The following is a 25,551-nucleotide window of genomic DNA, read 5'->3' as shown; positions in this document are numbered from 1 at the left end:
GTTTGAATGATAAATGTAATATTTATCCCACTCAGACTCTAAAAGGATTAGATAATCGCTAGTGACCATCTATTACTACTTACAGAGTCGTGTTTTATTTTTTTATCCCGCTATCCTCCAAATCCTCTTAGCCACTTCTAAAAGGACCCCTTCCCAATGGCTTTATTACAGACATCCAAGTGTCCTGTTCATCCTGTAGGGGTGAAAACCAGTCATCACTAGGTTCAGTGAAAGCCCTTCAGCTCTGTGTTCCTGCCCAGGAAGCCTTAACAGCCCATCTGTCTCCCTCATAAATGGTGAGAATCAGCTGGTAGGAAGCAGGCCAGCTGCAGGTCCTGTAGAGTGACCTACCGTTCCATCCAGTAGGCTGCTTGTGGGCTCACTATGGCTGCCTGGTCAAAGAGAGGTGGTGCGCTTTTACCTGACACACGTCATGGGCCATGCAACCTCCCTTCTCCCAAACATCAGCGAGCTGGCGCTGGACACTCAAGCTCATCATTCCCCATCTTGATCCTCAAGTGCCTACGCTGCAAATCAAACATGGGTCACCTGGGCCATGATTAGCCCTTCATCCTTCTATGCCACTGGGTTAGGTCAACAAAGTCTTGGTTTGTTTTACTGATCCACAAATGTTTGTTATATCTACTAATAAATGCATGTTTTAGATTATCACATGATAGAGTGCTATGGGTATACACAGGCTTCAAGCTACTTTTTTTTTTATCCGATGAATCCTTTTTTTGGCAAAAGCTCATATGTGTTTTCATTAAAAATAGTTACAGTTTTCAATTTTAATGTACACATTTTACTTTGCTTATGATTACTTGGTTTTACTGGCATCTGACTTGTGCTCATCTGTGTATTTGATTTTTGTTTAGTGAAAATGAAAACTAGTTGACCTTTAAGTGAAGTTCTGTCATGGAGTGATTTATATACAACCACATAAAACCGGTTAGGTTTAAGTGACTTTTTTGTGAGCTCAATAAGGAAGCTTTGGTCTGGTTATATTACTTGCTTAAATGTCACAGACGATGCAATTTAACACCAAAGGAATCAAATCTTGGTATTAGATATATTTTATTAACCTATATGCAAGCCTAAGCCTGCTACGCTATACTGCTGGACCACAGAATAACTTAAAGCAAGGGGATGATAGATTCTTAATGCCACCAGCTACTGTCAAGGAAAAGCATCACCCTCAGTAACAGAAGGAGCCAAGACAGAGGATAAGTGACTGAACTATACCAAACAATTTTATGAAGTATGAATGTCTAATAAACTGGCATAATTATCAGTACTGCAGTTAGACTGATGAGGTGCATTCATTTTCAACAAAGTATAGATACAGGGAGCATTTTCCATCCATCAGTTTTAGTCATAAAATATTACAAAATATTAACACAACAACAAAAATTTGCTTTTAACACATTTTCACTAGTAACCAAAATGGTCATTAATAAATTAAAAATGGTAAGGTGGCATCAGCAGGTACCTAATAAATGTATATGAGCCAAGAATAGCCATACGCCACAGAGTCAAATGGTCCTAATATTGCAGCTGAGACCATAATGCTCCACAACTGGACAGCCAAATATGGGGAAAAAAATTCACGAAGATGACAATGTAAAAAGAAAAAAATAGACAGCAGCTACAAACAAAGAACATTTAAACCCAGCTATGTATGTAAATGAACATACTTGTGTATAAAATCCAAATCTAACTATACAAGATCTAGAGGAAGTAAAGCCACTTACTGCACTATGAACATAAACTGAATACAGTGATCTATATACTTACCTGTACATTTTGAACAGATGTTGTAGCTACTGCAGTTTATAGATCATACTAAACTTCATTTGTACAGCTCATAATAACTATGTATAACTTTATTGCAATAAAGGAAACTTCTAACCATTTACACAATGAAAGTTCCTTAGGCCAATGTCATTAGCTGTAAAACCAGTACATTCAATTATTTATTAATTTTACATTGCGTGCAAATATTTCTGCATTGGCCTTTGTCATTAGAGTTTTAATTCATTTGCTATTTTAGATGCTATGTTTTTAAATGCAATAGAGGTCCCTGATATTCGTTTGAAGCGGACTCCGTTTAGAGACAAACGTGGCAACTTGCAAACCTCCATCTCCCACTGGACAAGGCTGTCATGCCGTGCATCTCCATGGACACAGAACAGTAGAAATCTTTCCCTTTGTTCATAGTCACAGTTATTAGCATCCAACACTTTTCGTATTTCTCTCATCATGTCATTTGGATCCATGGAACTAGTGGTCTTCATGCTCCATGTAAATCTCAGAGAGCGAGGCTTAGACTCTCTAGCTTCTTCCCTGTCCTTCTCTTTTGGTTCTCCTGAAGTACTCCTGCAGTAAATTCATAAGGGTAAAAGTTATAGTGACATGACTGAACAACCTTCCTGCTCATAGAGTCTAAATGACAGCAAACAGTGAACATAGACAAACAAAAGTTACGTACTTACCTTAAAGACAGATGTGTAGGACTAGGTCCATCTTCTTCTACGACTCAAGGTCAGTGGCCCCTAGGTAGCTCAGCACCTAAAACTTTACCCTGACACCAAACTCTTCCCTTTCATTCCATATTCATAAGTGCCAAATTCCCCCTACTAAATTTATGTTAGCCTGTGGAAGGTGAAGCCAAACGGGTAAGACACAATGCTTAGAAACAATAAACAACCTCAAATTCAAGGAGCAGGAAAGAAGGGAGGGTTAACAGAGAAATATGGATACAGTTCTACACATCTATCATTACAGTACATTCATAACTTTTGCACACAAGATTGGTCAATCTTGCTCAATCTCTATGTCAGAGCTCCAATCAATTACATTGCTGGGTGGCTGATCACAAGGATTCTCTCTATGGTAATAATTCCAAGCTAAATGAAGGACAGAGATACCTAATCTACAAACATCTCCCAAGCAGACATTGATTAATTGTTTACATCAATCAGTCATAGCTTGACTGCATACTTCGCTTTGCGTGTTGTTGTGGGCAATACCCTCAGACTCTCTAACTAATCTAGACATCCTTTGGGGTCCAACCATTTGAGGGGAAGAGAAGCCAAGTTAGGCTAGTCCGGATACTGACGCTTCAAACAGCATAACTAGAGGCTAGAATGTTTGTGGACACCTTCCCTTGGATTACTACAAATAACCACTGCCCATAAACATAGTGAAGACAAAATAACACTGAACAACAAGACAGGACTGACAACTCGTGTCACTAAGATTAAGACACCACCTCCCTTGTACCAAAGTTGAGAGAAGCCAAATAATTTGGCTAGCAGAAAAGAAAACACTATCCCCCACACAGAGTGGGAACCATATAAAAAAAATCACAAATCAAAGAATTAAAGTGACAATGAAGGTAAGTGCAAGGGAAGAAAAATATCAAGCCTTCCACAAACTATTCTGAAAAGAATGGAGGTGCATGGTCAGCATCTAAAGCTTCCAAAAAGAAAATGGAACTTAGTGAACCAGTAAAGAGACAACCACAGGTTATATCCAAAAATAATACTGCACTCTGACAAACTAGCTGAGATCCAGGAAAGATAAAGTTCCAGATCCATGACAGAGTTTTTCAAGGACTGAGAGGAACCTGGTAACCACAGCAAAGAAAGACAGTAGTGACAAGCTAAAGACAACTTAGCAGCATGACAGTAATGCCAACAACCTGAGGCTCACTGAATAACAATGTATAATTAGGGGAAAGAAACTGTTCATTAAACAATGAATGTCAATCACAGCATCAGTGGTTAGATCAAATGAGTCAAGGCATAGATCAAGGAAAAGAAAATGCACCAATAATAGTCAAGCAACATGAGGATGACTCATCTAAAGTCCAGAATAAACAGGGTCTGCCCGTGGATGATACTGTCCAGAGAAGAAAACACAGTAGGCCACAATTGAAGGCATCCATCAAAGGCTCTGACAAAATACTCCAAAGGGTAGACTGAAGGCAGATGAACAGGGTGCCCTTAATGTCTTGTTTTTTTTTAGCAGGAACTGGAGGTCAAGGAAAGTATACTAAATGGAATGAGAGCACAAAGTCCAGAGAACTCTGGTGGGTCTATGCAGAAAGAGACCAGCTGGTCATTACCAACCATTTAGACAAAGACTCCTGAAATCAAAGTCTGAATCCAAAACGAGATCCAATAAATAGTAACAAGACACAGGGAGGGAGGGAGAGCAGAAATGGTTTCCAAGGTCTAAAATAATGTTAAGCAGGGGAAGATAGCCAACTTCAGAATATAGACTGGATGCTAAGGAAATACTTTAGAATATAGGCCGATGCCATGGAAATATGCAAAACAAAATAAGTCCATCTCTTAAGGTAATATATATCTTTTCTGTTATTTGAAAAAATGCTAAAGGATGAACACCAAGGCTGGAACACTAAAAAGGGCTGGAGACCAAGAAGACAGAATGAACACCCCTATCTAAAGGCACAAATAGCTAGAACATGATTTTGTCTAAGTACATGATGAGAAATATACTTAAAGAACCATATTACCTAAATGGAAAGTAAAATACTAAATAATGATAAAAGCAGGAAGACAAGCCCATCCAGGAGTCCACTGGGAAGAAGATTGTCCTGACCAAGTTCTAAGGAAACCAGAAACTGAATCTGACTCTAGGAGGAGACCTTAGTAGTCATAAGGATAAATCTACTAACATCTTACTGGACTGGGACCATCAAAAGCTAGAAATGCCTTGGTGAGTGGACAATGTCATAGGTTGGTACTAGGCTATCAGCCCTAGAGCCTATACAAGCCTAGCCATAACAATTCCCTGGCTATTTCTTCCCACATTATTTACTTTCCTGGACCCCTGTCTAGCAGGGCGGCTGACGTGATCCCTAGGGTGAATTTCCTTTCTCCCATCCAATCGTCAAGGTTCCTCTTGAAGAGGTCCAAAGAGGCACTCTGCTTGACATGTATGGGCAATCTATTCCAGAGTCTGGGGAGTCTCTGGGTCAGGAACCTATCCCTCCAGCATGTTTTGTTTATTGTGATGACAAGGTTTAGATCCCTGGGCGTGTAGCTCTGAGGGATTGGGATTTCTTTAAGTGTAGCATGTCCAACAGCTCTGGGTTTGACATGGCCTTGTATGTTAAGCAGAGATCGCCTCTGAGTAGGCGATATGCGACAGAGTATAGCTGGAGTTTTTTAAGGCGGTCAGCGTAGGGCATCTGCTTTAGGCCTGTGATTCTTTTAGTGAGGTATTTCTGAGGCCTTTCCAGTTGTTGCAGATGTCTTGAGAGGTACATACCAAATGGGCGTTGTATTCTATAATGGGTCTAATGAGGGATGAGTACAGTGGGACAATGACCTCCTTTTTTCTGGATGAAAAGCCTTCGTGATGAGGTGTGCCACATAGAAGGATTTCCTGACTGTTGTGGCAATGTGGTTATCGAAGGTGAGACCACTGTCCACCTGTGTCCCCAAGTCTCTTATCACACTTTCTGTGTTTAGTGTACTGCCACCTATATGGTAATTCATGGATACATGTTTTTTTCCCAAAGGGGATAACAATACATTTCTTGGCATTGAGCTTGAGCCCATGGCTCTGGCACCAAGCATCTGTTTCTGTAAGGCCCTTTTGTAGAGTATCCACATCATTTGGGGATTCAATAATGGCTCCCAGTTTGCAGTCATCTGCAAACTTTGTTAGCCAGAGTCCCTTAGTGTTGACCTGTACTTCAGAGAAGTAGATGCCAAACAAGAGCGGCCCCAGGACTGAACCCTGAGGTACTCCACTTGTCACTTGTCTGGAGCTGGATTTGGAGTCGGCTACTTTTACAGTGTGGGTTCTATCAGTAAGCCATTTAGCAACCCATTGGGTGACATAGGGATTAATGCCCAACTTAGTAAGTTTATCTATGATTCCAGAGTGGGGGATGGTATCAAAGGCCTTGGCAAGGTCTAGATAGGCTGTGTGGACCACCTTACCCTTGTCCATGGCTCTGGAGACTGATTCAAAGAAGTCAATCAGGTTCAGGAGACAAGATCGGCCATTCACAAACCCAAACTGGGTGGGGTCCAGTGTTTGAAGGTTGCCAATGTCTTTGTTTATAAGTTCCATGATAATACGCTCCATGGCCTTGCAGATAAGGCTTGTCAGACTGATGGGACGGTAGTTTCCGGGATCCAAGGTAGATCCCCCCTTGTGGATTGGGATAACTGTAGCTCTGCGCCACTCAGTGGGCATGAACCCTGAGGTGAGGCTATGATTAAACATGACACTTGGGTGAGGTGCCAGTTCATATTGTAGTTCATGTAGTACACAGCCCGGGATGTCATCTGGTCCCATGGATGCTGTATTCTTGGCTTTAGAGAGTGCGTTTTGTACCTGTGTGACCGTTATTACTGGAATTTGGCAATCTTCCGGAGTTGAGATGGGCCATTTAGGGGGTGAGAGGGGGGTGAAGTTGGCACTGAATCATCTGCCAGGATATTGGCAATATCCTTTGGATCAGTATATTTAATGCCATTCTGTTTTAGCTCAGAGCAGATCTGAGCATTGCCATTTAGATTCTTGACATAGTTATAGAATGCTTTGTGGTTGTCTTTGGAATCTTTGGCAATTTTATTTTCGTAACTAGCTTTGGAGGATGTCCACCAAACAAATTCCTTCCAGTGCCCACAGGTATGAGCAATTGGATGTATACATACCTAAGAAGAGGACTATCGTCAGAACAGTTCTGATTATGAAGATGGAAGGCAGTCAAAGGAACAGCCAAGAAACACTCACTGGTCTGTGTATGACTGACCCTTGTGGGAAACATGACAGACTATGGTAAAACAAGAGTGGAGGAAAAACCTCACCCCTTCTATTAACAGAATAAAAAAGTAGAGGGCAAATACAGAAACTGAAATGAATTATATGGCTAAAAAAGAAAAAGTGCAGGCTTGGAGAGTCACTAAAAATGCATACGTATGATATTATGAATAATCAAACGTTAAAAAGATTGACCACAGAACTGAAAAACAAAAATTTCAAACGGTCAAACCTATTTAATATACAATCTTTTACAATATAAAAACAAAAGTAGCATTCCCCAACAAACAAAAACACACTAATACACTATAAAAAAATACCCAACTCCATCAAAAGCACAAAAATCTCCACATTTTAATAAAAACAAAGTCACTTAAAGTGGATGTTTTTGTCGCTATACCCCCAATGTGGGCCTCTACCCCATACCCCATACTTAAATATACCAACTCCAGAACCACCATGAAAGGACAGTCAGACCCCTTCAAAACAGAATTCAAATAAACTTTTGACTAAAAGTACCCATCACTTTATAGTCATCCATCTGCAGATTCAACCAAACCTTCAGGGTCCACATATATGAACAAGGAGAAGGGAGAGGAGATATAGAAATACAAATTATAATTATATACGAGACAATAAATTAAGAGTAAATGCATCTATCCAAGGGCAGACAGGGAGGTAATGGACTGCAAAAGAGCTAGACCTCCCTGCAGAGAATAAAGGGCAACATCCTCTCCATAATATACTCATTCTCATGTCTCAATCTGAAAATGGTAAAGAATGGGAACAGAGATGCAAACTAAAGTGAAGGCCCTTGTAATGGCCAGAAACTATCATTAAGCTTTAGACAAACTGAAAAAGACAGCATTCCTGAGCCCAGCAAGGGAGTTAGGCTAAGACACTGCATCAGACACCTAAAGTCCAAACAGGAGCTACTGCTACAGCCTGTTATGAATCGAAGGGTGCTCAGAACAAAAGTGATATGAAACCTAGACTGGGGCTAGTTAAACAGTCTGCAGGATCCAGTTTTACTCAGCTCAGAATTAGAAAGATAAGCCTGTAAAAGAGAAAGGAGTAAGACACATTTGAAAAGAAAAAAATCAAAACACCAACATCAATCCTTAACCCAGGTAGTACATGTAAAGGCTTGGAGAGTCAATACAAAGGAAGAGGTATACACAAAGATTACAAATTAATTATTATTTTAGCAAAGTTAAAAACATTTCCTTACAAAAATTATACTGAAGAAAGGCTTGTTAAAAGGGGGAATCCTTCCACACAACACCTTATCTAAACACTTAACCAACCTACAGGGAAAGGGAAGAATCAGACTAAATCTAAAGAAAGAACTTTCTAAACTAGATGAAAATATAACTCTCCGTGAACATAAACAGAAGCTCACCCAAAGGAACCTGCTGCATTATGGGGAAAAAGAAACCAAAGAGAACTAAAACCAAGGAGCAAAATGGCAGGAGGAGTTAGTCAGCAATTGACTGAAAAATATTAGCATTAACTTTTATAAAAAGAGGTCTGAAGTAATCAGGAAAAAAATTAAAAAGCTAAAAAATGTACAAATAATGGAAGGCACACACAAAAAAATCCATAAGTTAATTCAGATACGCATGCACTGATGTGCGGTAACACATCTGGGGAGGGATCCTTTTCTGCAGAGGACTGCAAATAAAAGAGAGGAGTTGGTGGCCTGTGAAAATTTTATGTGCTGAGCTGCCCAAGTCCTATCACCATGCACCCTAGAGGTAAAGGAAGATGGACCATTCCTGTCATATATACAAGTGATGGAATAATTATTAGATATTCAGACTTTTCAGTTATTCAATTAATATACAACATGAACAATAAAAAATGGCAGAAAACCACCATTCCACTAAGCAATACAGACAATACTCTGGATAAAATAAGAAATCCCTACATTGGCTTATACTGGAATCAAAATTGTCACGCTACTCAGCACTTCATCATGAACTCTAGAAAGCAATGGTCTCTCACTAAAATGTCTCAAGAGCTGCACAAGTTCGATATATAGCAATATATGTGAAGTACAATGTTTAATGTTAATTTCTTAATACAGTTTGATTACTTTTAGATTACTGTAAATTTGCCTATGTCACAAGTGATAATTCAATAAATGTATTAAAAAAAAAAAAGCTTCATGAGGTCTAGTACACTCAGCTGAGGCCCACAGGTCATCTATTGCATTACTGCCTGGTTTGCATTACAACTGTCTCACGCTCAGACTGTAGCACTGCAAATACAGATTACTACGATGGAATTTGGAAATGTAGACCACAACACTTACTCACCAGACATATATTCAATGGAATGTAATTAACTGACAACTGCAAGAAACATTACTTAACATATCAGAGTATACCACCTTCCAAAATATGTCCCTTTAAAGAAAAGTGGTGGAAAATACTGCATTTTGCAGTTACAAATACCACAAATTTGCATGTTATTCCACAAAGTATGTCAATTTACCAAATAAATCATGCACCCATAAATACTGACTTATGGTTATAGGACATCAAGCACGAAAACTCATTACCCGACCAGGTATTCAGAGTATATGAAATATAGTATCTTCTGTTAATCTACTCCACCTATCCAGCTCCTCAATACAATATAGTTGTACAACTGGCAATAAAACACAGTGATGTGAACAATTCCACTTGATAAATTTCCTCTTACTTTTAAGTAACACAATATCAAACTTTTGGCTGCACAGCAAATGTAGTACAGCAAAATCATTTTTAAAGAATGTTACTGACTGGCATTTCTGACAAATGACACAGACGTGTGTGTGTGTGTGTGTGTGTGTGTGTATATATATATATATATATATATATATATATATATATATATATATATATATATAAACCTCCCAAGAAGCAATGATTAAAAAAATATGCAAAACAATCTTATAACAAAACAGACCAACAGTTGAACAGCTAACAAACGACTGAGGTAAGCAGTTGCACCTGATAGAAGCTGCATTCCTTCTTGCTTTTTAGTACCACATGAAAAAAAGCCTTTGGCTGCATAGTTAAGTGTAGGACAGTCAATTAATTTTTAAAGGACGTTACTCAGGAATTCTTCTGATAAGCTACATGATAGAGAAAGACACAAATATGCATATGGACAAAAACTTTCCATAAAGCAACAATTTAAGTGGTACAAAGTCCTCAGGCTATAAAAGAAAAAAGTCTATAAATTCAGCAGCGTGACATGTAAAGTAACATCCAAGATACAATAAGGCCACGATTACTATGACACTAAGTTGGATGTTAATCGGCGCAAATGCTGTACAATGGAAGAAAACAGTCTTCAATACTTAACTGCAGTTAGTTAATTTTTACACTACAAACAAGATATGCACAACACCCCCCCCCATCACCCTTTTTACTTACTTGTAACAAGTTACACAAAAACCAACAGCAATTCTATACTGTACATACTCTGCAGCTACAGTACTATGACAAAAAAGTAAAAGCAACCCAGATCCAAGGTTTGGGAGACAATGAAGTGCACAAAACAAAGAAACTAGTATTGCTGCAAGAAATGTATGTCTACAATGACACACACACACACACACACACACACACACACACACACACACACACACACACACACACACGTTATATGCACTGCTCTGAGCCATTAAGGCAAGCATTTGTCAAAGTGGTTTGACTTGCAAACTAAACTCTATAATGGATGACAGTGGTGCAGGGGTAGCGTTGTCGCCTCACAGCAAGAGGCTTTCTGGTTTGGTTCTCTGCTGGAGTGCCTTGTGTGTGGAGTCTGCATGTCCATCCTGCATTTGTGTGGGTTTTCTCCGGGTACTCTGGTTTCCTCCCTTGTTACAAAGACATGCGTCTGGAGCGTTTCTCCCCAGGCCTCCACTGAAAATTGGCCTCGTTCCAAGTTGGACTTTCCTGGTAAACAAATGTTAAATAAATTGAATCATATTAAAAAAGCTTTTCAGACTGGATTCACTGTACTCATAGGGCCACATTTCACCCATGGGCCAAAAGATCGAGACCCATGCTATAAAGGGATGTAATGCTCTACAGAGCTCAACACCTTACTGTTAAGACTAGAGTGCAAACAACATAGTATATCAGTAGTTCTCATTACAGTCCCCTAAACAATGATATACTGTTTTAAAGAAAAAACAGATCCAATGATATACTGTTTTAAAGAAAAACAGACCCTTACACAGCTGCCAATCAGATGTATACAATGGAATTACATGCACCAACTTACATCTGATTACTCTTAACTCTTCTTTTAAATGACACCTAAATCACTCACGAGTAGTAAAATAGTATTAGCCTCTGAAATAAGTAGCTGAAGGAAATATCATGGTTTACAGCACTACTAATTTATGCATTAATCTGAATTTGTAGCATCTAAAAGCACAAGCATTAGCTTTCCACAGGTTCATAGGTAACTACTAGGCTAGCTGCAGCCTACCCAATTTCCACTTTTGTGTTCAAAATAACCCATCTCATTTGGATATATAGACTGACCTTACTCATCCTATGGTCGATAATTATGTACTACCCCTAATGAGAATAACTGGGACCATATCCTAGATAACTTCCGGGGACTGATACATGGGATAAAGCATTTAGGAGCTGCATCTCTCCATTAATAGTACAGGGGCAGTCCTGAGGTAAATTTTCTGTTTCCATGCACATATCTAAGTTGTGCTTGAAAATGGAGAGGAATGCACTTTGTTTTACGTGGATGGGGAGTCTGTTCTATAGCAGCTGTATTCTCTGCGAGAGATACATGCCCCTCCAAAATGTTCTGCTGATGTAGCAAAAGAGGTGTAGATCTCTACACTGAACATTTCTAATGTGAGGTGACTTGCTGATGTGCAGTAAATCCTTCAGTAATGGGTCAGAGGATCCCTTGTATGCCAGACACAGGTCACCTCTTAGCAGTCTGAGAGATACAGGGTACAGTGACAGGGCTTTGAGCAGGTCCGTGTAGGACATGTTGTTTATGTCTTGTATCCTTTTAGTATGGTATCTCTTAGTGCATTCCAGATGTTTTTCTTAAACCAGCACAGGCATTTATACATGGTACATTTTCTCATTCAAACTAACTCCAGCAAGTTTCCTAATCTTGGAACCAGTTGCAGTTTATGCCAAAGTCTCTCTAAAATGTTTTCTTATCATTCTTGCCAAAGGTCAAAGCACAGACTGTTTTCTTGGCAGTTTTATAATTTGCATATTATTTTTAGTGCAACACCATGATGTGGACTAATCAGAAATGATGCTAGGGATAATTAGTAGGGCATATAAAATATTGCACAATAACTACTGGAATCAATCAAAGGAGATTAGAAAAGATCAGGAAGTTAAACTGGATAAGCAATTCACAAGGAAATAATGGGAGGACATCTGTATGGCTCCCAAGTATGCAGCAAAGTCAAGACGACTTAAGATGTTTGCTTTAAAGTGTTTGCTTAGGTTAGGCATTTTATACCCCAACTAGACGGACTCCAAAGACTTTTTACTCAGACAGATGGTAAATGTTGGAGGTGTGATAGGGAAGAAACAGCTAACTGGGAACATATGTTTTGGGAGTGTAATGAGTTGGCAGACTTTAAAAATTCCTTACAGAGTACTACGTCAGAAATACTGGGTGAGCAGATGGGTATAACTAAGAAAATAATTTATTTTTATCTGAGATACCAGATCTGAATTGCGTAGACATACTACCGTCTTGTTAAGTATAATGCTGGCGGTTGCCAAAAAAAGCTATTACTTAAAAGAGAAATCAAAGACTAAGCCAACTGTACTTGAAGTATTGAATATGGCTCCATACTGAAATGCTAGCACTTGAAATGCTGAGTGCCAAAAGAAGACACAAAATACAGGAGAACAGTGAATCTTGAAAAATCGCACTTCTCCTTTAAATTACTTTTTTTTTTTTGGGGGGGGGGGCAAACTATAAGTGTTATCTGCATTTAGCAGGAGCAAAGAAGTACACCAGTGGAAGATACTCTCACAAAAGTAGAGGGCTACACTGTTCCTGTCATCACTGTATCTGGGATGGTTAACACTGCCCACTCTGTAGGCTGTCCTGTCCTTGGCTTTGATTTCTCCCTTAAGCAGTAAATGGCAGGCAGCCCAATGGGCTAGAAATGGCTAGTTACAGCCTGCAAGCAAGGATAAGATAACCCAACTCAAAGGGGATGACAGAACTAGATTGGGTCACATCTTGGTCCTCTATTGTTTAACATATTCACCAATCAGCTCTACACATCCTGTTCTCACTCTTCTCTCATACTGTAGGCCAATGATTCCACAATCATCTCCACCTCTGATACCCTTGCAGACCTGGATACTCTTACTCAAAACTCCATTAACTCTGTCACAAACTGGCTTTCTAATAACCAACTTATCCACATCCCCCAAAACAAAACTAAACTTCTACTCCTCCCAAAATCTCTCATACATCTTAAATCTACCTTCTCTTATCACTTTACTTAACACCATCATCATCAGTGTGGAAACTCGCACTAAGCTTCTTGGAACAATCACTGATGACCAACTCAAATTTGACCTACATGTCCACCACTGCATAAAGAAAATACACCAAACACTTGGTTCACTTTACAGAAATAAAAAAAATCCTTACAAAAGACTCTAGACTGTCTCCTGCCTATGCCTACCTTCTTCCCAGCCTTCTCTACAGCTCACAAATCTTAATTAACCTACAATCCTCTCTACTAACTAAACTCGAAACCACTTACAACAACATAGCCAGGTTCTCTGCTAACCTGCCCACCAACTTACATCACTGTCCACTCTCTCAAAGCTTTAAACTGGCTAGAATTCCCCCCATCAACTCCTCATTTCTCAGCTTATCATTCATTCCATCCTAAACAAGCTCTCCTCCTGTCCAGGCATCTCCTCACTCATTTCTCTGTATACTTCCTCTAGAACCGTCAGGCTCTCTGACCAACTACACTTGGAAATATACAAGCCCAAAAGATCAACAGGCCAAAATCTATATAGCCACTTTCCTGCCCTATCTAGGAACAAGCCACCCATGCCCGTCAGAAAGAAATCCCATGCACACAAATTCAAGAAGGGTCAAAAAGAATACCTACTAAACACCGGGACATGCCTCTGTAAAATCCCAGTATAAACTTCCCCCATCACCATCATCCCTTAAACCTACTCACTCAGTCCCTTCTAACTACCAATATAATTACTCAACTACTTGCACTCTCTCTCACTTACTCTCTAACTCACCTAGTTCTAACTGCTCTCTCTGCTTCTTTACCTAACTTGTGTTCTGACTTATCTCCCCATCTCTGAGAAATAAATCTTACTGTTTCCATTGTAAAATCAATCAACTATGACAGTTATTTGTAAATGAACTGACAATTGTATTTTGTTTTTGCATGCTCCGTACAATCTCAAAAGATGCAACATTTTGTAAAAAATTGGTGTACTATACTCCAAATGCTCTGTATTGTTCTCAAAGAAAGTTAATATTGTAACCAATTTGTCATGCTTTTTGTGGAGCTTTTCTCCTCTGGCCTCTGCTGAAAAAGGGCTCTAGCTCAGTCAGACATTCCTATTCAACAAATGTCAAACAAATAAATACAATTTGTAAGTCTCTTTCAACTGTGCCTCCATACACATTTAGAGAACAAGACAAACAGCATTTGGAACCCACACAAACATACCAACTATCAGAAAACTATATCATCAGACTCTGCCACCTCCCTAGCTATAAGTGATACAGACAGAATTTGTCAGGAGACATTATACTGTCATAGTGGTTGATGCCAGTTAAAACTGCGCTACTGTGGTAAGTCATCCATAAGGTTAACACTGCAGCACAGGTTTTAGTGGCCATCTGACACCGCCATAATGCATGGTTTCCCTTTTTTCCTGCTGTTAAGAACTTTTCTTAACAGCAAGCTAATCTACCACACTGCTGAAGTGGCAGAATAAAGGCTAAACAGGGCGAAGTGCTTTCAGTACAAATACATTTTCTAACACAGTTGTCAACAGTATCACAAAAACATTACGAATGGAAGGAGATGGTATAAAGATGTACACAATTCATTCATCCATTGTTAAAGTGAGTACCTTACACAAGTGAACTAGAACATTTCACTCTTCCTGTTTTTACAGTATTTGGTTAGGTAGAGCACCCAGTTACACCTCCATAAGCTGGGTGGAAGATCCAGTTGGCATGGTGAAACCATCTCTGGACTTGGAGACCAAGACAGTTTACAGCACTTCTGTACAACTGTGGGCAATAGGCCATACCAGTTCAGGCCCTGAAAAGTCAATACAGTTTTGTACTACTTCTATAAAGGCTTCAGAGCCAGGAAAACACTTTGGGCTGTGTCATAGAGACAGCAGACAGAAAAAGGGTTCCACTGAAAAACAGAGAGCTTTACAAGCTGTTAAGACACTTTGTTATGCCACACTTATTTTTCAAAAGTGCAGCACGATGAAGTTCTAACAGTTTTTTATAAGCCTTTTACCTTTTATTGTTTATTGGAAGTTAATGTCCTTTGTGAATGGCAGTGTGCTGTTAAGATCAAGTCTCACGTTAGGGAAGCACTTAGAATCTTGGCACTACATGCAATACAAGGTTATTTTTCCCCTTTTTCAGCAAAATCAGTGCACTCCATTTACTATACAATTACATTACTAATAGTGCATGTTTTATTAATTCAAATTTATTTTCCTGGATTATGTATGAGAACAGACCATAAATTAAATGGGATTTATCAGGTTTTTAAATTATTACTAGTTTATTAATCAGATATGGTAAAAAATAAACTGCATAACTTGCTAAATACAGCTGTGTGTAAGGCACTCACCATAACAGAAGATTTTTGAGGAGTGGCCACTTGAAAAAGTACATTAGACAGATCCGTTAGCACATAGAGGGATAAAAACCAAAATACAATCCATTTTTATTAGCAGCTCATACACTCGAAGCTGGCCGGGGGAGATACGAATGATGAAGCTTTGCCTACTCATCTTTTTTTGAGGGGACGGTATGAGACAACCATGTAGAACAGATGGTGGTCTTTGGTATAACCTCAGGACTTAGAGGAGCAGTGGTACTGTATATGCAAGAGTGGAAGGCATTCTCCATCTTTAAGCCAGGGTAGGACATACTATGCCAAAACAATAGCCTGAAACTGTAGCAAGCTGCTTGCTACAAATGTAACAAGCAGCCTGCTACAAATGTAACAAGCAGCCTGCTACAGTTAAATCATCGGACACAGAGAACTTCCATGCTTCAGCTGTGACTAAAAATCCATTAATCAGCATTCAACCTTGTGGAGGTTTGGGAAGCATTCTCCAGCCTTAAGCTTAGGGTAGGGTACACCCAGACAGAACCACAGCCTGAAACTGTAGCAAGCAGATTGCTACAGCTAAATCACCACATACTGAGGCCTCCCATGCTTCAGTTGTGACGGAAAATGCATTATCAATTTACGAAGTCCCAATATCCTTGGAGATTTATAAAACAATTCCAGTACAGCACTTCATCATCTCCTAACAACTTGTATCTGGGGCAGCCACTCTCTTTTACCCCACTCTTGTTTACTGCTCTGCATCCAGACCACACTGCAGGTGGAAGTCTACAAAGTGTACTCCAGCATGCAAGACGGGGTAGGACTGCAAGGTACCAAACACCCATCTCCTCTGCTAAAGCTATGGAGGCTCTCTGGCTCCCCTTGCCCTCTATACTTTCAGGAGATGGGCTGGCAACTCTTATCTGGTAGAGGTAACGTAGACAATGAAGCACATGACTGGATAGGGGGCTTAATGGCCTCTAAAAATAGTAAATTGAGGAAAAAAATGAATAAATGACTTCATTGGATTTACCACCTTCATGTATCCAGCTACCAGACCAACATTTCTCCCAAGTAGTTACATATTTCCTGCAGGAAACCAAGGTTGGTACCGCATCCTGCCTTATGTACTGAAGTAGGTGCTGTACATCATCTGCTGTTTCCATTCTCCTCTGTTCTTTGAGACTATATTCTCTGCAGTGATTGTGGCAGGCAGCTATACTAATGAAATCTATATCAAATGTGAATTAATGAAATATATCAAAGAAATTGTACAAAAACTCAACAATGCAAAACAAAATACAACCTTGACTCAATAAAAGCATCAAAATCAACAACTCAGTGTGCAGTAAGAGAATTCTGGAAGCACACTAGTACAGTGAAGTTGCAGCTTCACAGTGTTTGGTTTTCTTGCTGAGTTCCTGGTTGGGATACCTAATGTGCAGATTCTGCATATCCTCACTGTGTATGCATTATTTTTTTCTGAATGCTCAGGTTTCTACTCCCTTCCCAAAGAAATGTCATAGGGGAACTGGCAATCCTCCAAAACTGCTTGTAGGCAGGTGTGTGTGTGTGTGGTACATGAATGTTCAGTGATAACTTGTCTCGTGCAGGAGGAGTTTTCTCTGCCCAGTGTCCACCAAATGCTGGCAAAGGCTTCTGCTCACCTAAAGCCTTGAAATGGATAAAATGAGTGCATGTGTATGTATGAATGAATGAAATGAAGAAAAATGTATTAACATTTGCTTTGTATATATTCTTACATATTTGATAAAGGGAGTACTAAAGAAGGAGCTACTTATGAAAATGAGAATACGTAATAAAGATAGAAGTATTTTTGACATAAAATTAATAAACTGTACTATCAAACTAGCAAATAGTTCAGATAAATGTCTATTTTTTCTATAGCTAATGCACAAATAAAACTTGTACTCTACACCAGAAAGCCAGATTTTATTTATCCATGCAGAACAGAAAATGAATGTTTGAGGAAAGCAGATTAGTTAAGCTTTTACTGCAGCAAGAAATATTATACAATTTCCTGAATTTTTAGCTATAAAGACATCAAAACAACACAAAATATGGTAGAATTTCCAAAAGTGCTTGTGTATCCACTGCATCCAGTAGTAATTACAAAATGTGTAAAACCTATAGACATTGACACTTCTGAAACATATTTGTCAAACTGCACAGCACTGATGGAAATGTGGAAGCTTCTTTTACAGTAACTTCTCAAAGATGAAGTCTTTACATGACTGTACTACATTCCTCAAGGAGGGTCTGTAATGCAGTTTTCCAAGTGTAGAATGTTTTACTGAGATAAAAGCTAAAAATGGTCATGAAGGACAATAGTACTAAAGTGTTACACCTAAGATTTAGTAGTTTTTAGGACCAAAATATTCATATACAGTGTGGGCTCTGAACAGTACTGAGAAAACAAAAAGGAAAAGTAGTATAGTCTAGTTTAACTGACAGAGCCCAGATTAGACATGGAAAGTGAATGTTATTAAAATAAGATAAGAAAATCTGGTGTAAATTAAATATATACGTGTGCATTACACATGCAATACATGTACACACACACACACAAACACATGGGCGCACACATGCGAACACACACACACACACACACCTGTGATAATATAAAGTCCTATGAAATGTATATCTATATCTATATCTATATATCTATATATATATATATATATATATATATATATATATATATATATATATATATATACACAAATGACCCTTTAAGGACAAAGTGTTTCAGCTACATGGCTTCTGAATGTCCATGACTATTCCAGGAGGTTTACGGTATCACACAGTAAAAACTCTAGCTTGGTTAGATTTTTCTTATAATTTTTACTAACTGGTTTGTCTGCGTGGCCTTTTTACTTTTGTTTGTTAGTTGGGATGTCTTGCAGACACCTTAATGGCTATGGTCATCAGCTGGGTTTAAAGACCCTGTGTTTCTAGAGTATAGACAAACAGTCTGCTTATGCTGTGCTGACAAGGTCATAAGAAAGCCAAAATGTGCATATCCACAGCTACTGGCGTTTAGCTTTGTTGACCTGAATCTGTCCATAAAGACTTAAAAAAGGAAAACATAAAAGTCATAGACATTCAGAAGCCATATAGCTGAAACACAATGTTCTTGAGGGCTCATTCGCAATATATCCCACAGGCAATAAGAATAAAGGAAAAACATGTTAGGTTTATCCCAAATAAAGCACCTCTTACATTTTAAATGAAAACTGGTTAGGATTACCCAAACAAAACATTCCTCTGGTTTAAAAAGGTAGACAAAAATGATCATCAGTGATCAGGTATCACAAAACATTTTAATCACATTAACTAACCTCCCAGCATTGTAAATAATAGGTGAAATTCTGCATCTTTTCTTGCTTTATTTTTGTCCAGCAGGACTGGCCTTTGCAACTGTGGAGCTCCCTGGCTAACCTCATACATACGTATACATTCTCATATAATGGTACTCCTTTCTTTGTTCGTGGGTTTACAATCACCTCCAATACCTGGCTGCCTGTCCCTTACCCAGTTAATTCTCATACCTTGTTAAACTCATTAAAGCTGCTGAACTCCTCAGAATGATTAAATCATCATCAACTCAGGTACCTCCTTAGAAATAGCATTGCTCACATAACTCTACACTTAAAATACTCTAAAAGGTCATTTTTACTACTTTAGTTATTTGCTAAAACAGGTAAGTGGGTTAATGCTCGCAGATCAATTCCAGCCAAGGCTTAGGCCACAAGGACTACAGTAAAGATTACACGCAGTGACATTTTATGGCAAGTTTTGGCAGGTGGGAAGAAATGAGAATGCCTTAAGGAAGTCTTCATGGATGTAGAGAGAGAAAACGTAAAACTCATATTTTTTCAGCTTTCTGCAATACATCGCCCTTAAATCTCTTCCCCAATTCAGCACAACCATTTTCTACTTTTAGGTATTTACTTGTCTACCATCCATTTTTGTATGTGGCTCAAACTATGGTATCCTTGCAGTACCCTCTTTCAATCAAACTGTTTGTGTTAATGATTTAGAAGTTATGTACTCACCATAATGTTCCATCTGAGTAGGTGACTTCATTTGGATGCAACCTGTGGGTATCGGATCAGACTTCGGATCCGAGCCGGCATTTCAAAAGCTTAGGATCCGAGCTCCTAGCTCCTCCCTCTACCCATAATCCCCTGCCAAGCCCTAACTGACCTCAGATTGAGTTTGCCTAGTGAATACTAGTATAAAAAATACCTGGACACAGGAATAAACTCTTACTCTAAATAGGTCAGGGGGGTGGAGGGGGGGATGGTTGCATCCAAATTAAGTCACCTACTCAGATGGAACGTTATGGTGAGTACATAACTTCTAAATCTGAAGTAGGCAGACTTCATTTGTCTGCAACCTGTGGGACAGAGTCCCCAGCTACCTAAATCTTGGGCGGCCATCATGGAAGGATGTTCTGGAGCACCGCAGAGCCAAAGGATGCTCTCCCCCTGGAAACATCCACCTTATAATGAGAAATGAAGGTATGAGATGAGGCCCAAGTGGCTGCTGCACAGATATCATCCAATGACACTCGGGACTTAAAAGCGGCTGAAGTGGAAATTGCCCTAGTAGAGTGAGCTGTAATCCTCTGAGGAGCAGGCCTACCTGAAGTGTCATAAGCCTGCAAAATACAATTAGCAATCCATCTCGACAGTGTGACTTTGGAGACTGCTTTACCCATAGCAAATTTAGCAAAGGAGACGAACAGTTGATCTGATTGTCTATGACCAGCCGTTCTGTGAATGTAGAAGCGCAATTGTCTGTGAACATCTAAAGAATACAGCTTATATTCTCCTTTGTTTTTATAGTTGGGGAAAAAAACAGGCAAGTTGATTGATTGGTTAATATTAGATTCCGAAGAAACTTTTGGAAGAAAAGAAGGATTGGTCCTGAGGAAAACCCTATCAGGAAAAAAGGAGAGGTAAGACGGTTTGACGCATAGAGCCTGGAGTTCCGACACTCTTCTGGCTGAAGTGATGGCTACCAAGAAGGCAGTCTTCCAGGAAAGGTACTTTAGATCTACAGAAGCTGCAGGCTCAAAGGGAGGAGCAGTAAGGGCCTGCAGGACTAAAGATAGGTCCCAAGGTGGCACAGTTTCTTTGACCGGGGGCCTCAACAGAAAAACTCCTTTAAGAAAGGTATTGCAAAGTTTTGCAGTCATGAGGGGAGCTGACTCATAACCCACATGATAATGGGAAATCGCTGCCATTTGCACCTTTACCGTGGAAGAACTGGCCCCCTGATGAAAGAGGTCTGTTAAGAAGTCCAGTACCGCAGACATTGGTGCAGAAAAAGGATCAATATTGTTCTGAGTCGCCCACATAGAAAACCTTTTCCATTTGCTCCGGTAAACCTTCCTAGTGGAAGGTTTATGAGCGGCCACTAAAATGGCCTTGTCTGGTGATGAGATACCGGGAGTCCTAAACAAGGATGGAACTGGAGCAGCCAGGCTGTCAATCTCAAGGTGTGTAGATTCGGAATCGGGAGCCCTTGAGGATGGGAAATGAGATCTGGGATCGGATCTAGAATCCAGGGCGGATTCACTTTGTGAGACCATACATAAGGGAACCAAGGCTGACGAGGCCAGAACGGGGCAATGAGAATCATTCTGCTCCCCAAACTGTTGGCTTTCTGCAAGAGCCTCTGCATTAGAGGTAGTGGAGGATAAGCATAAAGGAGACCGGGAGGCCAAGCATACACCAGTGCATCTCTCGGGGATTCCCCAGGTGGGGGAAGCAGAGCGAAGAAACTGTCGCATTTGGCGTTTGAGTGAGAAGCAAAAAGATCGCAACAGGGTTGCCCCCAGACGGCAAAAATCTTCTTCGCTACCAGAGGATTGAGAGACCATTCGTGAGGAGAAAGAATGGTGCGACTGAGCTTGTCCGCAAGGATGTTGGACCTTCCCAGAATGTGCGTTGGTACAAGAAAGCGTTTGGTGGAGATTGCCCATTCCCAGACTCTCATGGCCTCTCGACAAAGGGGATAGGACCTGGTTCCCCCCTGCTTGTTGGTGTACCAGACTACCGACATGTTGTCTGTCTGGATCGCAATAGTCCCTGCAGGGAGAAGGCTGTGAAGTGCTTGCAACGCTAAGAGCACCGCCCTCATCTCCAGGACATTTATATGCAACGAGGTCTCTGAATTGTTCCACGTGCCTTGGACAATCTTGCCCGCAGAATGCCCCCCCCACCCGAGGCGAGAAGCGTCCGTGGTTACCGTGGCTAGGGGGAATGCTGCACAAAAGGGTCTCCCTGCTAGGAGCTCCGGTGACTGGAGCCACCAAAACAGGGAGTCCCTACATGCCTTGCTGATAGCTATCGGGCTGTTGAGAGAAGAGTGTTGCAGAGACCACTGGACCTGTAGGGTCCATTGAAGAACCCGCATGTGTAAGCGAGCATGGAGAAGAAGTGGAATAGCTGCTGCCATTGAACCCAGGGCCCTCAGGACCGAAGCCGCCATTGGAAACGGTTGCAGGACTGCTGTGACATGACACTTCAGGCTGAACAGCCGATCTGGAGTGAGGAAGGCCCGCATTGATCTTGTGTCCAACCTTCCTCCTATGAAATCTATAAGTTGTGTGGGATGCAGCAAAGATTTTTCCATGTTTATGGTGATGCCCAGCCTCGGAGCTATAATGAGGAAATAGTCTCTGGCTGAGCAAAGTAGATGCCTTGATGATGCCGTGAGGAACCAGTCGTCCAGGTACGGAAAGACCTGTATTCCCTGGAGTCTCAGGTGGGCCACTACCACTGCTAGTACCTTGGTGAACACCCTGGGTGAGACCAAAGGGAAGGACCCTGAACTGGTAGTGGCTGGCTCCCAGCCGGAAGCGAAGGAACCTCCTGGACCGTCTGTCCATCCGAATGTGGTAGTACGCGTCCTTGAGGTCGATAGAGCACATCCAATCGTTCTCCCGCAAAAGGGGGAGTATAGATTGTAGAGTGACCATCCGGAATTTTTGCTTGGTTACAGACAGGTTTAGCAGGGAAAGGTCTAAGATCGGTCTTAAGTCCCCCGTTTTCTTTGGCACCAAGAAGAACCTGGAGTAAAACCCTGATCCGGTCTGATCTCAGGGGACGCGCTGGATGGCTCTTTTTTCTAACAGCTGCTTGATTTCGACAGCTGCCGCCTCCCTTTGGTCGGGTGGTACATCGGGGAGGCTTTGGGATCTGGGGATTTTGCTCAGGGGAATGGCATAACCTCTGGATATCACACGAAGCACCCAACGGTCTGACGTGATTGACTCCCAAGATGTCAGGTGCCTCGAAAAATGCCCCCCCGACTGCCTCCAGAGATGGACAGCCGGGCAACCCTTCAGGGCTGTTGCATGGGTCTGTCAGAGAAAGGTTCTCTGGACCCAAAGTTCCTAGGAGCCCCTCTACCTCTAGGACGGCGACCTCCCTTGTCCTCCTCTGCCACGGAAGGACTGGTTGTCCGGAGCAGGTTGGGATTGCTGGAACCACATCTTCTTCTGTCCCTTTTGGTTCTTCGAGAAGGACCACTGGGGAGCTGAGAAGCGGACTCCGATGGCAGACAGCGTCTTCCCGTCCTTCTCGCTCTGGACTAAAGTTTCGCGAACAGTTTTGCCAAACAGGGCAGAACCATCAAAGGGGGCATTCGCGAAGGTCGCTTTGAAGGGCTCTGCAAAATCACAGTGGCGGAGCCAGGCCTGACGCCTCATGACGAGGCCCGCTCCACTAGCTCTAGCAGCTCCCTCAGTTGCGTGAGAAAGTAGCCGCATAGAAGTATTAGAAACTGATCTGAGAGTGGCCATACGGGTGGAGTACACGTGCTTGTCCTCCGCCGACATGGACTCTGGGGGAGATGCCGCGTACTCTTTAATCAGGTCCCGCTGCATCCTGATGACATGTGCCATGTAGTTCAGCGCTCTCAAAGAGAAGGTTGCTGAACTAAAAACTCGCTTCCCAATGCGATCCATCGAGCAGGACTCTTTGCTCGGAGGATGCATAGAGGAACTTTCCTGGGCTAATTCCCTCTTTGTGGCTGCGGCCATCATCATAGCATCTACCGGGGGGCCCTTGCTCCAATGAGTGCGGTCCGCTGGTGGGCTCAGGATTCGATCCGGACGCTTGGGGACAGGCTCAACGGTGTCCGGTTCCTTCCATGCTCTGTTGGAAATAAGGTCCACCAGAGGATTGGCAGGAGGGGACACCCAAGAGGTAGATGGGCCCGCCTCGAATGCCTCCAAGAACACAGACTCGTCTGAGGAGGCCTTGGGGGCAGACCACCCCCCCCGATTCTAAGCATCTCCATAATGTCTCCAAAGGAGACATCCTCCGGGGGTGACCTTGGGGAGCCCTCCCCTTCATCCAAGTCTGTGTCTTCGGTAATGGACTCAGGGGAGTCCACGTGTCTCCTTTTACACTTACGCTTCCGAGGCACTTCCTCGGGGGGAGTGTCCGAGGAGTCCTCTTCAGCAGCCAGATGTTCCAAAGGAACTACTTGAGACATCAAGGCGGGCTGTCCCTGGGACCGGCTGATGGGAGCCTGGCCCAGCTGCAAGGGAGTGCAGGGTGGAGCCGCGGCAGGGACCGGGGGTCCGGAAGTCCTCAACAGTGCCCTTTCCACTACGTCAAAAGCCGAGGGAGAGTCGGCCTCTCTAAGCCCTGAGAGCCGACCCCCACTAGGATCCTACGCATGGATCGGAGCCGAGACCGTCGGATCCGAGAGACTGATGCGCTCCGACCTAGACGGAGTCGAAGACACACCAGCTCCCTCGGATCCGAGGCTCAGCCCTCAGCTCCGAGAGGTCGGGTCCGAAGTACCCGAAGCACTCAAGGGATGGATCGGATCTGAGGTGCTCCGACCAATCGGATCCGAACCACCCCCGGATCCAACTCTGCCCGGCTCAGACAGCTCCGATCCCGGGAGACGGGTCGGAGAAGGAGCCAAGGGGGCGAAAAATGGGGTCGAAGCCCCTCCCGGTTGGGGGGGGGGGCTAAGAGCACTCCCATTTGCATCTGGGTCTGGATGAAACGCCTCAACATCCGGTCCATGTCTGCTTCTGACATTGAAAAAGTGGATCTAGATGAGGCCACCGAAGCGGATCTAGAGAACCGCCTCGGGGACCTCACCGAAGGGCTAGTCTCCTCCTCCTCGGGTCTGGGAGAGAACCGAGGGGAATGGAGCCGAGGAGGAGGAGATCTAGAAGACACAGGAGAGGCCCGCTTAGACGGAGGGGCCGAGCTTGAGGTCTCGGCCCGCCGTTTGTGGTGCCTCTCCTTATGTCTCTCCTTCTCTCTAATGGTCTCCCTATCCTCCAGCTTCTTGGAGGGAGGTTGAGTCCCTGTCGGGGAAAGGGAGACCGTAGCACCCATAGTAGGTTGCTGGCTAACAGGGGCAGAGGCCGAAGCAGCATCTGGAGGGAGAAGTCCCGCCAGTACTAATTTCGACCTCCGCTCCCTTAAAGCTCGGGGGTTGAACCCTGCGCATATGGTACAACCAGATGACAGGTGTTCAACCCCCAAGCATTTAACGCACAGAGTGTGGCCATCAGCTGGGGACAGCTTGTGGCCACACTCCGTACATTTTGAGAAAACTGCCTTAGGGGCTTCTGCCATGGTACACCCTATAGGCCTAACACACACAAAACAGAAAAACTCACACAAAACTACGCAAAACCCGTGAAAAGTATTTAAGGTAAAGAGAGGAAAGCCTAAAACACACACACAACTAGAAAAAGGAGTAAAACTCTAAAGTTTTCCTGTCAAAACTTATCTGAACAATTTGCTGCCAGGAGCTCGAGGAATCCGTTGCTACTTGAAACGCGGCAA

The 25,551-nt window shown here is 42.1% G+C and overlaps 1 protein-coding gene across 1 annotated transcript in view; it reads right to left on the bottom strand.

Moving 5' to 3' along the window:
- Positions 1-1,868: 1,868 nt before the first annotated feature.
- MARK1 (microtubule affinity regulating kinase 1) overlaps positions 1,869-25,551 on the bottom strand; it is a 2,314,196-nt gene continuing 2,290,513 nt past the window's right edge. The window contains exon 17 of the mRNA XM_044061667.1: positions 1,869-2,379. Coding sequence (XP_043917602.1) covers positions 2,025-2,379 — 355 coding nt within the window. The 3' untranslated portion in view covers positions 1,869-2,024. The remainder of the gene's footprint in view (positions 2,380-25,551) is intronic.

The sequence above is a fragment of the Protopterus annectens genome, chromosome 1.part0 (assembly GCF_019279795.1).
Source record: "Protopterus annectens isolate FY-2018-M chromosome 1.part0, PAN1.0, whole genome shotgun sequence".
In the NCBI taxonomy this organism is placed as follows: Eukaryota; Metazoa; Chordata; order Ceratodontiformes; family Protopteridae; genus Protopterus; species Protopterus annectens.
This window is presented reverse-complemented; position numbering and strand designations above follow the sequence as displayed.